This window comes from Oryzias latipes, chromosome 16 (genome assembly GCF_053564925.1).
Source record: "Oryzias latipes strain Hd-rR chromosome 16, Olatipes_Hd-rR_3.1".
NCBI lineage: Eukaryota > Metazoa > Chordata > Actinopteri > Beloniformes > Adrianichthyidae > Oryzias > Oryzias latipes.
Window position 1 is genome coordinate 13,801,339 of NC_136252.1, and position 18,501 is coordinate 13,819,839.

General features: G+C 39.4%; 1 protein-coding gene across 1 annotated transcript in view; it reads left to right on the forward strand.

The window, feature by feature from the left end:
* LOC101157639 (transmembrane protein 65) overlaps nt 1-18,501 on the forward strand; it is a 49,072-nt gene that overhangs the window by 9,175 nt on the left and 21,396 nt on the right. The window contains exon 3 of the mRNA XM_004077755.4: nt 17,258-17,302. Within this exon, the coding sequence (XP_004077803.1) occupies nt 17,258-17,302 (45 nt within the window). The remainder of the gene's footprint in view (nt 1-17,257; nt 17,303-18,501) is intronic.

An 18,501-nucleotide genomic window follows, 5' to 3' on the forward strand; every position in this document is an offset into this window, starting at 1 on the left:
GAAAATCAACGGGTGACCTTTCTGTGTGGAGTTTGCATGTTCTCCCCATGCATGCGTGGGTTTTCTCCTACCACCATCCAAAAACATGCTTCATAGGTTAATTGGTTACTCTAAATTTTCCATAGTGTGAATGTGAGAGTGCATGGGTGTGTGATTTGGGTGACAGACTGGCGACCTGTCCAGGATGTCCCCTGCCTTCACCCATAAGTGCAGCCCTGTGACCCCGAAAGGGATAAAAATGGGTTCAGAAGATGAATGAATGTCTTGCAAGAAATACAAGTAATCTGTAAAACTTCACCTGCACTGTTCAGTACGCAGGTATTTATCTCTGAGACACTATGGTTGAATTTTTGGCTAAGGATTTCCTGGATTGATTTCAGGTCAGTGAATCAGATTGTTCAAATTTAAACAATATCAAATGCGAATTCTATCTGTAACCACAAATTATAATATGAATCAAATTGCTACACCCCCAGTAGAAAGGCTCTCCATTTCTGTTCCACGGAGCAGTCCAAACTCAGTCCTCAAGGGTCTCTGTTCCTTTTATGTTCTCCAATTATCCCTAGTCGACCTGCTGCTGATCAGCTGGATCAGGAGGTTCACTGAGAAGAAACTGTGGGAGCAGAGGTGTTAGGAAAAGAAGCAGGACAGCTGCCTCCCCTGATCATAGCTGTAGACGTACCTTACAGAGATCACACTAGCTTTGAGTTTTCCATCCTTTTGGTGCTTACTGATAAAGGTAGCCAACCTCAGGAAACTTAAGTTCATGGTTTCAGTTCAGGGGTGTTCAGGTTTTTGTCTGATCAAAGTTCCCTTTTTTACGTCAGCATTAGAAACAAACATTGAAATATTATGGAGCCAAAATTGCAGATATTAAAATAATTCATTTTAAAGACAAGAAGAAATGGCTAAAACCAGGGTACTTTAGTAAGACTTAAACAAACTCAACCATGACAAGAGGACAACAAATGAAAGGATCCTGTTTAAACCATGTTAACACAAACCTGGTTTAAACAATTAACACGACTTGAACACAGTGATTGAAAAACGTTTAACATGTAGACATGTGTGCAAAATATCTTAGATGATACAATTTTAGATTGTATCACTAATATTCATGTTACAAATTGCTTGCTTAGGTGAGGGATTTTGAAGAAAAAGAGGATTTATTGACGGCAGAATAACTGTAAAAAGTGAGACAGACGTGTCGGTAACATCGCTTGATTAATTTGTGCTATAAAATGCAAACGTTTTTTAGTTTTAAATTAAGTTTTTTCTATGCTGATGCATACAATTTAGAGAGATGGAATCTGCAGGCTGAAAGGATAATGTCTCTACTTTTTGTCTCTTCATCACTTTCATGAAATACTTAATATTTTTCCGTTTCTGTCACAGTGAGATATTTTACTTTCTTAAGAGTTAAAAGAAAAAAACGGTCTTTTATCCCATGACTCCACTTTTTTTTTTAGAACCTTTTCCGATCTAAAACGTTTTCAGTTTAACAGTTTTCTTGTCCTCATTAGTCACAAAGACCCACTGCTGCACCCGGAGACCAGAAAACAGGACTACATGTAATTCCACTTCCAAAGCGAGGAAGCAATAGGATTTTTTTGTGCAACACATTTTGCAGAACTTCACTAAAATGCTGTTAATGGGCTGATAACTGACAAAACATTCCAGCAAAATTGAATAATGAATGTGATAGTGTACTGTGTATGTTAACTGATTTCAGTTTATAGCCAGTAGACATCCTGCACTGAAGCCTGCTGCATTTTAAGAGGAGCACAGGTGTGTTTTGCACTTCCATTGAGGCTCATGCGGCCATTTTAAGGGACGTCTTTAAAATGGAGGGATTGTCGTTTGTGTGGTAAGTGTATCGTGAAGCATTCGAAAGGCTGATGAAAGTTACATGCACCCATGAGGTACGAGTGATGCTGTTGTATGGTGCCCTTATGCCACACTCTAGTCAAGTCGTCAGTAAGGTGCAGGCACTGGCTCCATACTTAACGCTCACAAGTGCCACACGCACAGGGTGAACCGGCGCTTGTGAGCACGTAAATGTTTGTAAGATGGACGTCCACACAAACTATGCTCTGATTGTCTAATTTCGTCATTTCTAACAGTCAAGGAGCGCACGCTCATCACTTGAACAGGACTAACAGGCTGTGCAAGAAGCCTGCACAGTGTTTGGGGAGTTGAAAAAATGAAAAATTTGTACGATGTGTCTGCGTCTCACCTACTTCAAAACTTGATCTTCCATATGGTTAAAGTGTTACTATGACCTGGCGCTAGGCCGGCCCTAGCCAATTTGGTCCCCTAGGCAAGGTTTTTGGTACATCGCAGTAAATTTCACTGCTAGTGTATACATATACTCACAAAAAAACATGATAACTTTGTGTAGGCAATTTTTTTATTTAAACAGTGCAACTGCACGTCAAAATACTTATAGAGAATTAAACAAACATTCACAAAAAATGAAGGACTTTAAAAATTGTAAATGCAATATTAATAGCTTAAAGTATATAATAAAATATGTAAACAAGTGGCATTGACTTATAAAAATGAGATAGATATTAAAGAAAAACGTAGGCACAAAAATAAGATACATTTTTTAAAATGTAAACTTTTATCTTACAAATATAATGTGATGTTTTGTCACTCCCTTAATTTGCAGAGGACAGACTGCAAAACTTCAACAGCGCATCTGAGGAGGAGTATGAGTATGTGAAGAGTATCTGACAGTGGTCTGATAATAACATGATTTTAAGAATAAAATAAAAGGAAATCATATAAATAAATGAAAACCTAGAGATACGTGTGCAAGACTATACTGTTTAATATTAAATGTACAGGATTCCCCCCATATTCATGGGGGTTAGGGACCAGAGACACCCACGAATACGCCAAAACCATCCCCACCCTCACAGCCCAAGAATATCCTTCACCAATCCTTTCCATCAAAAACCCTCCATTTCTGATGCTTTGTTAAATATTTATTAAAGAACATTGGAATTTTGCTCAACATAGAGTTTTTTTTATTCAGAGCAATAGTCTGTATCGTAGCGTACTTTATAACGCACAGTAGGAGTGTCACTCTGTCTCTCGATACCTAAAACCAGGAGCCCGTGCTTTCTCCTTCATCAGTTAAGTTCGAGAGAGCGTTTTCTTCCAGAAGAGGCCGGTTTCATCCATCATTCATTGATGAAAGCCCCTAGGGGTGCTTGTGATTGGTGGGGGTCGTCTGATGGGTCCGGGGTTCAGGCGCCTGGGGACCAGAGCTCCCATTGGGGACCCGGTCCCTTGGAGCTGGGGCTTTGCTCTGCAACATGGGAATGGTATCTAGCCTTGCTCCTCCCTTGCTGTGTGGTCATGGGGGTCTGGTGATGGGGGGCCTGGTGCACTCCGGGGCGCCTTTGCCACATTGCACGGCTTGACCTGGTGCGTCATGCTCGGTTGGGGGTTGGGAGACGGGGTTCTAGCGGCACTAGTCCATGTTGGAGCATGACCAGTCTTCCTTCTTTACACCTAACACCTCACCAAGAAGCCTGGGAGTAAAATAAAGTAAAATAAAATAAGTAAAGACACAAATATCAATCGGGAGAAAAAAAAACATGATTATCAATAGAGGAAATTAATAAATAAATTACAGTTAATTAGACCACCCTCCCCCCATCTGTCTTTGTTTGCTCTAGACATGTAAGTGGAAGCAACAGCCAATTTAAATTGCACCCCCTCTTAGAACGCTCACTACAGACTTCAACAGACATCAACATACACAAATGCACTCACGTAGGGTCCTTTAGTGGACAGGGTTGGGCGATCGGATTCTGCTGTTGAAGAATGGAGGAGTCTGTATCGCCTCAGTCCGCAAAATTTTAATTGCATCTCTTTAGAACACACACATAGCGAGAGGGGGGTGGTCACGTTGTTCCCTGTCTCCCACCCTGAGACTGTGTGGGACTGGCCTTGGGTTGCCTCTGGGAGTGGGGGCGGATGGGGACTCAGGACTCCCGGGTAGTAGAGTGCCTCTCATCTGGGCGCCGGCGTACATCTTGAGCGGTCAGGGCGTTCGGTCTGGGCCTGGAGCGTCTTGGGGTGGGACAGGTCTCTGTCCATTTTTTGCCCGCAGACAGCCTGTATCCACCCTTAAGGGTAGTTGTTACTAAGGCCTTATCAATATAGCATGAGTAGCAGTGAGGAAAAGACGTCTCGTCTGCTACAAAAAGTTCTGAACTCATCCAATTCAAGCATCAACATCTGTTTGTGAATATAACACAATTAGGCAAATGATGAACCTCTTTTCCCTTAAATTTTCTGTTCTTGTCTTTCATTTTCTATCACCAGTTTAATCCTATTAGCTGCAGCAGATTTGTCCATTTCTGCAGCAGGACTGATGATTTGTCCACCTAAAGGATTTCTGTTGCTGTGGTAACACCGGTGCCTCTGCTGCTTCAGAAGTGAAGCAAGCAGTCAGTTAAAGAACGCTAATAGTGGAGAAGTGGCAACGTAAAGACAGCATTCTTTTAGTGTCAAAATACACATACTAAAGTAAAATGCAATAATAGTTGCACGGTTGAAAAGTGAAGCACTTGTTCAAGATAGTCTTAAGAAATCTTGAAAGATGTATTATTGTAGTTTAGCTAATAGTACTTACAGGTTGTACTGTTAAGGCTAGAGTCTAGTCTTTACAGTACAACCTGTTAGTATTATTATTATTATTATATATACTAGCAGGGGACTTTAACTGTATGGTGGACCCCAGCATGGACAGATCAACAGGACTTAATCGATCACATAATGGCTGTAGAGTCATGATTTATTGATTTATTAAGATCTAAAACTAACAGGTATATGGCGAGAGAGAAATCCACATGCCAAAGTTTATTTCTGCTTCTCAAGTACTTTTAAAACATATTCTTTGATAGATTACTTTAGATTACTCTCTACATAACTCAAATCAAAAATTAATGACTGCTCTTATGATAACATTGTGATATTGGACCATGCACCATGCAGTTTATCTATAAGGACAGTAAACTGGTTAGGGATCCTCAGAGATGGCAATTTCAATGCAAACGGTTAAAAGATGAAGACATGGTGAAATACTTAGGGAAAACAAATCAATGAGTATTTTCGAATTAATACCTCTCAAACAATTGCATGTACAAAATGGGAAGCATTTAAGGCCTTCTTCATAGGATATATAATCAGCTACATAGGTTTTAAATCAATGAAAAGTCAGGAAATCAGGTTGCAGATAGAAGATAAAATAAAAATACTTCGGGAATAGGGGTAGTGATACTCAGCTGGAAAAGTGTTAGTGCTGTTTAGAGCTGAGTTTGATAAACACTGCTTCTAGAGCCTTCTCAGACTGGATCAAACATTTTCTGAGCAGGGTGATGAGGCTGGTAAACTCCTGGCATGGCAAATTAAACAAAGTAAAATGTGAATATGACTATTCATTAATCCTCTGTGTTCTGAAAATGAAAGCTTGGATGGCTTCTATAAAAAATTAATTCATTGTTTTCTAATGGAAAATATGTTTAACGCAATGCATTGTGGTGAGCACCGATGCACACTACTTTTTCACAGAGACTCCTGGGAAATTTCCAGGGCACTGGATTTTGGAATTGTAGATTTGAACAGCCCTACAAAATGGCTAACGCCCTATAGAGGGCACTAAGTGGTGAGAAGTGAAGGGATTTGGACAATGTCTGAAATTAATTCCTTTAACCCAGACTAACAGCTAATTGAAGGCATCTGGTACAGACCTCAGGTAAACCATAGAAGGGGGCGGGGTCCATCTGGGAGGAGCCATAGCTAATTTAGAAAGAATCCAAAACAGTTTTCTAGATAAAGAATCCATAAAGAAAAACCCCAAATCTGTTTTACATTTAGATTAGTTGTTTTAAATTAATATTCAAATGAACAGAAACAACTAAATTAAAACTTTAACAATTACATTATTATCGACTGTTTGTTTTTTTTGGTGTTCATTAATGTTTAAATGGCAAACCATCTTAAACTGATGGTTTTATTTGTTGCAGTACATGATTGACTTTGCATTTATGAAATACGGAATTGCAAAACTTAAAAAAAGTGAAAAACGGGTCTACTGTATTAAAGAGTAAGTTTCAGCGGAAGTTCAATAAAAGTATTTTTTCCCTCAGATATAAATGTTTTACATGCCTCTGTGTAATCATAGCTCATTGCAGCTCCCCCACAGCCAATCATAATGGCTGTCCAGTTTGCAAATTTCTCATATCCCCAATTGATCTTTAAAAACATTTCCTGAATCATTGAAGTAGATTTGCTGTTTGATACTGAACTGTCACAATAATGCTGACTATAGTCAAGAACTGGAAACCCTCATCAGAAAGCTGGAACCAGCATTTATGTTTATTCTGACTCTGGGTTCTAATCAGAAAGGAAGGATTTCTGGGACAGTGATGGAGGAACAAAGAAGAGGAAAATCCCTGCAGGAGCTCCTTCTGTAAAGATGAAGCCTACTGATAATCTTGTTGTACATGATGGCTTCAAATTTAAGGGATTTGTTTACACAGTCATGTAATGGTAATGAGCATCAGGGTCCTCCCTAGAGACCAATTTAACTTTTCTCTCATTTTGATTGTGACAGATGCCCTGTATTGCTACCATTGATTTTTTTATGAAACTGCACACAACACATATGAAGCTTAGTGGAAGCATGTTGGTGGCAGAAGCTGATTGGGTTCAGTTTTCATGTTATTTTACACACTAAACTCCAGGTTATATCCTGCATTTCTTTCTGTATATATTTTTTTCATATAGGCACATATACAACCTTGAGGGTCATTTTTGTTTTTTGGTAACACTTTACAAAAAGATACCTCGAATAAAAATTAGTTAACTGAGCATTATGTAAATAATGTAACCCCTTAGACACTTTATTTATTTATTTGTTTAGCATTACTTAGTATATTACCTAATGCATTTGTTAACAAAAGGGTACCTTTTTATAAAGTGTTACCCAATTTTGAGGTTTTGAGAACTTTCAACAGAAAAATCTACAAAGAGGGACCAAAATGAAACTGTTTTTTTTTATTTGCTCAATAAAAAAGAATTGTTTAGGGCCGTTAATCTGTTTTTTTTGCCAGAGTCAGAGCTTGGAGGTCCAGAGAATCAGGAGTTAAAAGATTCTCATCTTTTCTGCAGCTGTTTAAAGTGAGCCTGTGAACCAAGTTGGAGTCATTTCTGTGAGACACACAATCAAAGACAAGCTGGCAAGCTGTTCCACACATTTCTTCTTCTTTTTTTTTGTGATTAGTTAGTTACTGAACTGAACAAGAAACGTTTCTGCAAACAGGAGGATGACAGCAGGATTTGGATCCACTAACAGTGTAGGTGTAAGCAGGCGGCTGGTCCCTCCATTACAAAGGGATATTTTATTCCGGAGACAAAAACTCTTGTAGAGGTTCTTTATTGTTTAGGCAGATGTTTGTAAAGTATCATAAAACAGACTTTAATTGATGCTTTGTGCACTTGTGCAGCTTGTACTGTCACACCTTTGAGGCTCACGCAGCCGTTGGCTTTATGAGTTGTCAGGACGAGCTTTAAGGGATTTGTGTTTTGCCGGCTGCAACCGTGTAAATTGGCTCCTGGAGTTATTTTTGTACCTGCCACAGAAACCTCATTGAAAGCCCACGAACTACAATCTATCACTTTGGCCTTGGTGTTCTGCTGCACATTTTCTGATATTGAGCTTCGTTGCAGAACTGCAGTGCGTGGCCTGTGTGGTATTTACTGAGAAGTTCCTCATTATTTTCTGCCTCGGGGCAGAGTTTTTTTGTGTTGAGGTGATGTGCTGGGAACCCGAATGTTTGTGTGAGGCGATGGCCACCGGCAGCACTATACCAAGTTCTAGAAATATAGAAAATCTGTCAACTTTAACATTTCTCTAACCCACACTTTTAAAGATTGTTTTATTAGTGTTACGCATATGTTATCCATAAAATCTTGAGGCAAATTTTATTTAAAATGAATCCAATTTGCTGATATGTTTCCACAAATTTGAATTAATTTTGGGTTGTGCTGATGAGTGTCCTGTACATTTGGCTTCCGTCTGTGAGCCGATTTCCTCCTCTGTGTCTCGTATGTCTCAAGGGAATAGCAAGGTGATGTACAGCTGATGAATGACTTCAACCTTCCATGGTTTCCCTGATTCTGAAGCCTTGAGAAGCTTGCACAGTCACTCACACGCGACAGCATCTTCGCATCGGAGCAACAACATGCATGTTATTACACATTTCATTTAAACACGTTATTCTACTCACTAGAATGAGTCGTGATTAAAGTTAGATCTCATATCACTAATGTTTTAAAGTATACATGAAATGTTCCACTGAAGACCTCTGGAGGCTGGTTTCAAAAGGGGAGCATGTTCCCATTGGCTAAAAAGTTCAAATGTATTTTAAAAACTAACAGATGTGCAGTGTCATTGCAAAAAAAACTGTTTCAAGTTCCACTCCAATCCTCTTTTAATATATTGTAAACGTTTTCCCAGTGGTCTTTTAATTATGATGCCATTTTTAGCCAAAATCAGAAAACATATTATTTTCTATGACATTGTTTCTGCAAAGTGGCAGTAGTTCATAAGAAATTCACCTCTGAGTTGTGGGCGAGGTTGTTGGCATGGCATAACCCTTGCCTTTTCTCTTGATGAGCAAATTTGGAGCGCTCTACTCTCCTACTAGTTTACAGCCCCTCACAACCCCAACCTAACACTACCAGTGCAACAAATATGCCGAGCAATATCGGAATTATCCAGCTTTACAGTTTTGAGCCAGATGCCATCTCAGTTGAGGAAAACAAACATGGATCTATTTGTGTACCATAGTGGATGCATCAGAATGGAGCGGAGCCGGGAGCATGTGGCTCTTCATAACAATTGCAATTTATTTAAATCCCATTTCTTCATCTGCTCCTGATTCACAACAATTTGAGTAAAGAAATAGTCAGAAAATGCAATTTTAAGCCTCATTTACTTCATACGTGTCCTCTATTATCAGTAAAATGCCACAAAAACATGTAAAAAACACAATTTTCATCGGAGTTGGTCTTTAAACTGTATTGCTTTTTTGTCTAGTAATGTATTATTAGAAGAGATTTTTTATTTTAATTTTAACTGAGTGGTCCCGTGGGTGAACTCAAAAAATGGGTAACCTTTTTTTCCAGTCTGATTGCCCTTTTTCTTTTAAGCCTATTGATGCAAATAGGCATTTCGACTCCAAAATGACCTTAATTTAGCATTTACATCAGGCGTCCCCAAAGCCTAGAGGGCCAGTGTCCTACATGTTTTCTAACCAACCTGCCATTGAAGCTCCTTATTGGCTAAACACACCTGATCCAGGTAATAAGCACCAAAAAAGGCAGGGTTTCTGTAAAACCAGAAGGACACCGGTGTAGGTACCATTACCGTTTGGCCTGCACCAACCGTTCGGGGTCTTTCGACTAGTGCTGACGTCACATTATGTGATTGGCTGTCCGTTGGTCCAATGACGTGTCAGATAGTGAGTGGTCTGGACAAATTACTATACTAACATAGAAGAAGATATTATGCGCTCCGTTGTAAACAAACAGCTCAGACACAGAGCGGGATTATCTTCTAAACGTGCTTTTATTATGATTATTATTATTAAGTGCATGGCAATCGAACGGACTGCGGTCCAAACCCTTTTCCGGACCACACACTATAACAAAGCACCTTCCCTGCCTGCGAACACGAAGCCACGAGACTCCAGCTGCTCTGCTCAGAGACACGGTTCACTTGTGTGGAGCAGCAGGTTCATTCTAAAGGCCCATACACACCGGGACGAATATTCGCCTACATTTAACACCTCGTGACTAAACAAAGGGCATCAATGTGAGTGTGCACACCGACGCGAAAAAACGCCACGCGTCAAAGCGTCACTTTTTAAAAAACGCCTCGGGTTCATTTTTTTGGTTTTACGCGCTGCGACAAAAACTATAAGACCAATGAGAATGGCCCTTTTGCACACGTGTCTGGAGCTTCTGAACTTACAGTAAAACACAACTTGGGGGCGCTCAAACACAAAACTGCCTTTCTGAGCACACATACCAGCGAAGAAGATAGACGCCAAGTAGCGTCTACACTGCCGCGAAGAAATAATGACGGACATTATAAAATATCCCCGAAAACGCTCATGATACATTTTCAGCTTTTGTACCAGTCGATAAAACTCCCCATGTTCTTTTCTTCTCGTAACTATGGGATGTACCCAAAATCGACGTCTTTTCCGGCGTCTTTCATCATTCAACAGAACAATAATTTTTTCATCGCTGGAACTGGAGCTAGAGCTATGGTGCTGGAAATATTCATGTTTTCTTTGTTTGATTCTTACAAGCGCGTAAATACTTGCTCTCTTCTTCTGAGTGAAAAGCGACTTTAAGAAGCGTAAAGTTGCGCAGCGCCACCTTATGTACAGGGGGTATTTCTTTTTTACATTAAGCGCCATCTAATGTCAGGGAATGAAATTGCATGTTCGCTCGGCTCATCGTCAGCGAAAATCGCCTGGGTGTGAACACAAAAAATGTGGCGAATATTCGTCCCGATGTGTACGGGCCTTAACAGCCACAGATCTTTTTACAAAGTGGGTTGTGGCAAAATCTCTCTATAAACAATACAAAGAATAATGTCAGACACAACTTATGAGGGAAAAGAACTTTATATTACAAAAGGAAACATGAAATGAAAATATGAAGAGCCTTAGCAGATCTCGACGCTGGGTAGTTTGTCCAAGTGGGGCTACCGTAGTGTGACGTTATCCTCTGTCGAAAGGACCCTGAACGGTTATTGCAGGTCGAATGGTTACGGTACCTACACCGGCCCTCGAAGCCTGGATTTGGGGACACCTGATCTACATCAAAGCCAAAAGGTCAAAATGGCCAAACCAATCCATCTTTTAATAACACTGTTCAGAATACTATAATTAATATCAGAGATGATCAGCCCAGTGTACATATATGGTCATAGTTGTCACTCATTTACAGATATTTTTCAAAAATCTATGTGTAATAACATGTTTTAAAAGTTAATTACATATTATTAAATGTGTTCTACACTAAGCTTCAAAATATTTTATTTACTCATTTTATTATTTTTAAATTCACAGTAAAAAATGTATTAAAACAAATTTTAAAAAAAGTCAAACTTTAGTGCTTTAGTTCTTTTAGAGGTGTTGTAAACAGGCTGGTCTTCTTGTTTCTGCCTCCCAGACATGTACTCCTGAGTTTGCAGAAAAATCCCGCTGCCCTTATTTGTCATTTTTATTGAATCTTAAAAAGCTAGACTAGGCTGATTTAGTTTTTCCCTACAGGCTCCTATTTTTGAAACTTGATCTCACTACAGTTTCATGCTGTTCTGTCACCAAAACGAAAAGGTCTGCAACAACCAATTTTTTGGGGTAATGCCGAGGCAGCCGCAAAGTGTGACTGCATGTGATTTTCCCTCCTTTTACATGGAAAGAAAATGTCAAGGCAGCAGAGAGGCAGAAAGCCAGCAAAGGAGAAATAACATAAACTCTTTTGCTGAAATCTAATAAATAACACACAGAGACCATGTTTGTGGACTGACACTTGCAGCTGAAATTAACTTCAGAACCTTGATTAAGTGTCTTTGTTGTACCTCATTTCTTTAAAATCCCAGTGGCAGAAAATTACAGCCGTGAAGCTTTTATACTGTAGTCATGGTGTTAGGAATATGAACATGATTTTTGTTGGTTAACAAAGGTCTTATTTAAATATGTAACATAAGCATTTACTGGATTATCATGTCTGTCAGTTGTCCTTAGCTGGACAGTCAGCAGTTGGGGTCGGTTATACTGTGAGAAGTGGCTTGATGAGAATGAAACGGATTCAGTGCTCCTGTTAGCAGCTCATACCTACAGATTAAATCTTTTTTTCTCTCCTGCTGGTTGAAATCGATGCCTCTCACTCAGCAGCTCTGGAGTTTATGAGACTTCATGCAGTCAGTACTGTGGCGATGCGGTGTTCAAACTGGACTGTCTCTACCCGATACTACTGCATGTACTCACATTTAGAAGAGGCTTGGTGCAAAATGTTGAAGCAGTTCAAACCTCGTGAAACTTGGTAAATGTGTCATTTTTTTTACCGCTTTATTCCGATAAGAAAGACTTAGTGTCATATAATTTCAGCCTGGCGCAAACCTAAATTATTAATTTCTCCTCCATGATCCATTTTAAACGGTTGACACCTCTGTGAATTAAAAGGTACACTACCGAAACATCACATGACATCAACCCAAAATGCACATTTACGCGCGTCTACATAGACTTTTCATTGGAAATGGTGTTAAACACACGTTTCCAAGCCCGGTGTGAACGTAGCATTAGACTCTTAATTGACAAGTATTTAACCACGTTTGCAAAATTTAGGTCCACAAAATCTACTACTTGTCATTAAATGGATTTAGAAAAGACAAAACCATAAAAATGTACCAACAAAGAGGGTTTTTATTAAAGTACAGTATCAGAATTAACCTATTTATAGACAGAAAATGTGGAGAATTCAGATTCTGAACCATGCAGACAACGAAAAGTGAATGGGGCAAACTCAAGACTGTAGGCTACACATATGAATCGCCTGCAAAACTTCCGAAATTTCATTTCTCATCCGTGTCCCAGAACTTCTCTAAAGTCCTAATTTGACCCAAAAAGCTGATTTTAATGATCATTTTAATAAAAAATATTACATTCATTTACTTTTTATGAAACCCATGTACACTGAAAACAACAAATAATTCTTACTTTGTACAGCTAGAGACATAAGGAAAAATGAAATGAAACTTCTTATAACTGCTGTATTATTACGGATGTCCCAGTATTTTTTTGTTGGACTTTCTTGTCTTTTCATCCTATTGAGATGGATCTGTTTACACAAATATGAATCCATATTTGTAATTAGAGAAAAAAAACATTTTTAAAATGTACATTACACAGAATCATGATTTTAGCATGGAGTGGGCATGACAGAGACTCTAAGAGCCTGTAGGACTAATAGGACTTCAGTCCATTCCCTAATGTGTCAGCATGGAGTGCTACAGTGTGCTCTCAGGGCCCCGTCAGCTCAGGGTTTGACACTCCAGGAGATGACTAATTCCACTGACCTTCACAACTTTGATTTATGTGGGACTCACCATCTGACACTGGAGGTGGTTCATGAGCATGCAGAGAGGACTTAATGGCTTCGTTCCTTCAGATATAAAGTATTCTTGTCAATTCAAGAGCAAAATGCTTGACCTTTTAAAGGGCCAATATCATGCAAAATCTAATGTTCATTCTTCACTATAAACAACCCCAAAGTGGTATTTTGATCCCTTCACACATTTCTGAGTATTCCTCTAAAAACCTGCTCTCTGAGTACCAGCCCCTCCCAACCCATGAAAATGATCAGGTCCACACATTGTGGCGGATAAGTGGGGAACAGCCCCTTCCAGGAAGAGTCTGCTATGCCAGCACTGCCCCCACACAAACACCCACTTTCTCCGCAGAGCTAGCGGTGATCAGCAAAATGCTTTAGTAAGGAAAAGTTTGGATGCTGGTTGTTTTTGTGCATGGGGGAAACGCAGAAACGCGGCTGAGCCCAGCTCTAGGTTTACGTTATGAAATGGGTGGCACCCACAAGGAGCGACTGGCGGTGCCTCAGAAATCGTGTCGTCTTACTTCTGGGTAGGAAAATAAGCTGATAAAATTACTTATTTTAAAAAAATGTATACTTTGGTGTGCCAAAAGGTAATAAATGATCATACATATGAATAAAGTTTATTCTGAAAGGCTTAAGAAAAGCATGATACAGGCCCTGATAAAGGCCATGATAAAGTCCCACCCTGATCATCTTTTGATCTATTTTGAGAGCGTTCCCAGTGGCCGTTTCTAGCCAAAATAAAAAAATCTGTGTTGTTTTCTAGGACATAGTTTCTGCAGAGCGGCAGTTGAAATTTGCCTCTGAGTTGTGCGTGGAACCCCCATCCAAAATTTAAATAAAATGGTAAATGGCGTATACTTATATGGCGCTTTTCTACCTTCTTCAAGGCCCAAAGTGCTTTACAGTCACAGACCCATTCACCCATGCACACACACACATTCACACACTGGTGGTGGCTCTGCTGCCGAACACTGGCGCCAACCTACCACCAGAGGCAAGGTGGGGTTCAGTGTCTTGCCCACTTCGACTCATGGGCGTGCAAGGCGGGAATCGAACCTGTAATCTTACGATCTTGGGTCGACCGCCCTACCGCTGCACCCGTAATAATGAAATACTCAAAAATGGAATTTTGATCCTAATTTAAATGCCCTCCATCATCAGGAAAATGCCCCAAGATCATGTTAAAAACACCAAAACACCATTTTCTTTAAACGAACTGGAAGTTGAATGCTTTTTAACAAGCCAAAGGAAATCTTTTTGTATAGAGACAACTGGCACTTCGCATCAACAAACAGTTTAGTTCTCTTTTTTTACTTTGGTAAAGACTGAATGGAGCCTGAAGAGTCGCTCTAAATTTAGTGCACCTCACAGGAACATCCCTGTTTGAAACCTTCATCAAACCCTGAACAACTGATAAATTGGTGGAAATGCTTCTGGTGCATGAAACTCTTCCTCCGTGGACAGCGTCCTGATTCCTGCCAGTTTGATTCTCCCGTGGGAGAACGAATACCTGGAGAGCTGCAAGGACTCTCCAAAACCAATAGCTGCGACCGCATTCAGGTGGGAATTGGAAGTTGACGGTGTTTAATTATGCATAAACTGCCCCGCTTGAGGCAAGACAAGTGTGTTTGCATGTGAGTATTGATGGCGAGGAGTCTGCCTCGATGCGGTGTGTAGGTTCCAGCACAGCCCCACAGGCTTTCCACGGATGTGCATGCAACATGAGAGGGGCAGGCAGTCTTACTGAATGCTGGAAAACAAGGCTTGTAATCTGACACCAAGTCAGAGGAGCTGAATGGAGAGAAATGTGGGGGAATTATTGTAGTATTTTTTTTTCATCAAGGATAAGTGGCAAAAAGACCTTGAAGGTGTGGCCTCAGTGTGTTTGTCATTTATTAATGGGACACCGAATTAAGGAACGTACATGTCAAAAACTCAAAAAGCAGGATTTTCATCGGAGGGGACTTTTAAACAGCTGACTGGCCTATTAGTACCACACACTTTTTTATTTTATGAGATCTCAACCTTTTGGGCGGATCTAGGTTATAACACTTTATATTCAGCCAATCCTGACACCCATGAAGGTGAAAAACTGGCTTTGGATAGTTCTAATGCAAACCTGTGCATCAACACAAATCCATCCAAAAGCAGTCAATGGTGGCAAGATGAAAATAAGTTGGACTTATTTATATTTCAAAGCTGTAATTAGTTTTTCTGGTACTGTTTTTGAGCTGGTTTTGCCTTTATTGACCTGGAAGCGTGCCTGCAGAATCTACTGCTTCCATTTCTATCGACTAATTAGCACGGGACGGTAAATCTGCTCACTCCAACACCGTGCTGATTGTGGCTTCATCCTGTTTTATGCTGTAATCCGTCACCTCTCTGTTGTAGGTCTTTTCCCAGAGTAGAAACTGGTCCATGATGGCTTTCCTCTGCTATCATTCCAGCCTATCATTACCATTGAAAGGAGTAGATGTGTCTGAGAATGAATTTGTTTTGGCTGTAGAGGCAGCAGGAACTCCACTGGGAATCCAGTTGTTTTCCCCAGTAAATTACATCTTTCCTGATGTAACTTGGCTCTGCAGTGGAGCAAAAAGACCTCAAGAAAGTTTAAACCTCTATGAATTTTCACTCATCTCATGGTTGTCAAACCAATTCTACAAAGCCTCCAAAGAAAATGATCCTGTCTTGAGTCATTATCATTAAAACCACTGTAATTATCTCTAGTTTTTACCTGTCTTCAGGCTGCTCATGCTTTAGTATGATTCTTTATCAACCTTATTTTACTCACATTATCCTAGACTCTTTAGAGACAACCCTGTAGCTTTAAATCATCTGCATTACAAAAAGCAATACGTAATTAGTTGGTTTAACTTGTAAAAAATGTAAAACCTAAATAGCAGAGTGACATCAGAGAAGTGACATCTTCCCATCTCCCTTTTTTATTTTAATTCTTCTTTCTCTCCACCCATCGATCCATCCATCCATCCACTCAATCTTCCCACTTAATCCCTTTTGGGGTTACTGGGATGCTGGAGCCTATCCCAGCTACAGTTGCGTGAAGGCGGGGTACAAATTGAACAGTTTGTCAATTTGTCACAGTGCTGTTGTAGCTCTATTTAGCTAAAAAAACATATATATTTTTAAGTCTGTATAAACCTACAGTTTTAGTGGAAAATTATTTTTACTGATTGTTGATGTCTGGCCTTTGGAGCTATAGCATGTGAGAAAGAATAGTGTATCATGCTCTCATTGTTTTGACACCACCTGAAAATGTCCTAAACAAGGTGAAGTCAGACGAATTTAATTATTGAAAAAATGAGACAGTCTGATGCTGCATTTTATGTTTACGTGGTGAAGCTGAATGAAAACCTCCAGATCATAACCCTATTTTGCACTACAGGACTGCAAGGCAGATATGATCATTTCTGTTTCCATTTCTGTAGATTTCATTTTTATGTTTCGTTGTGCACTAATGACTGTTTTTTTATTTTCAAGCATTACGTTTTTCTTGAGGCTGTGAAGCTGTGTAGTTTCAGTGTTATCACACATTCAATCTAGAACTGCCCTGAGTCATAATCTTCATTTTCTTTGATTGCATTTGTTCAGACATTTGAATCAGTCTTTAATCGTTATTATAATTATCCTTACACTGTTCTCCCTCAAAGATGATTTAGTTAGGGTTAGAATTAGGGCTCTATAGATGGCATTATCTATTTGCTTTGACTTTAATATGTAACTTGAATATTGATGATATGCTCCAAAGGCCCATAGGGGAGCTGAATTTCTCCCAGGAGAAGTGGCATTGAGGAGTAAGCTCTCCCTTTCATCTCCTCTCAATTGCCTGCTTTTCTGCCCCTTCTCTTTCTTTTCTTGTGTCCAAAGAGTCCAGTCTGACAGACTTTGCCATTTGAAAATCTTTTGTAAAAAAATCATTTGAAAATCACATTTGCGCCGTGTGTTCTCCTCCATAGAAAGGTTAGCCAAAGAAAACCTGCTGCTTTTATAATCCGTCTTTTCTACCCCTCTCTTTCAGGGCAGCTGGAGGTTGCACCGCCCACTGCAGCCCAGTTAAGATACGGTAAGAAGTATTTTATTCCCAATGGTTCTCTGTGTCTGCTCTATTTCTATACTCAGTAAAAGATCAGATGCCAACCGTGACCGAAAATGTTTTACAGATAAACTCCATGCACACGCGCAAAAACAAAAACTCACAAAACCTATAATGGCAGAAACACTGACAAGTGTAAAGGTAAAACAAAAAACAAAGTAATGCAATAAAAAAATGCAGTTCATCAAAAAAGTCCTTACTCCAAAATTACTGTATTTTCCACACTACAGGGTGTCCTAGATAATAACAAATTGATGAATGGTCTGTCTTTGGCTTTATGTCAGACTATATAAGGCACTTTAAGTGAGACAAAAAGCCAGAGATAAGTTTGTTAGTCAGTCAGACTAGACTGACTAGACTAGACTAGACTAGTCAGAAAAGAAACAGATTGATACCACTAAAACAAATGTTACTGCAACTACGCTAACTCCCAACCTTGTTAGTAACTTGGGCTGCACGATATGAGGAAAACTCGCAAAATGCAACATTAGTGATCAATATTGTGATGATGAAATAACTTGCGATACATGAACAAATAGCAAAACATCTAAATACATATTTTCCATTTCAATGTAACAGTTTAATTTAAATAAGAGTCAACTTAAATTATACTCCAAAGGACCCTAGTCTACATAGGAGGCAGGCATCCAACGAATGGGTCCAACAACGTGAATTGGTCCACCCGATTGGTCAAATGCATAAAAGGATTTATTTGAAATATGAAATACTTCAAGCTGACATAAGATTGTTTTAGGACATTAGCATTTATTGCAATTTTCGCTGACTTTTGCGATGTGCCTATTGCACAGCTTGATATCACGGTAACGATAAATTTGCGATTTATTGTGCTGGCCTATTGGTAACACACTGCAACATGTTAGCCATGTCATCCAATTAGCATGTTAATAAGAACACCCAACCTTGTTTGCAACTTATAAAAAACGGATTAATGTTTAGACAGATCGCCATGCACGTAAGAATAACCAGGAGTACACATATAAGGTGCTCCGAATTATTAGGCACACTGTCATTGAAAACAAAAAAAGGCTTGTAAGTGCACCTAATAGTTAAGAATATCCAGGTACTCTTTGTATCACATTTAATACATTTTTTCTATCATCATATGCTGAAACAAATTTTGATCAAGATAAAGAAAACATAAATTCTCT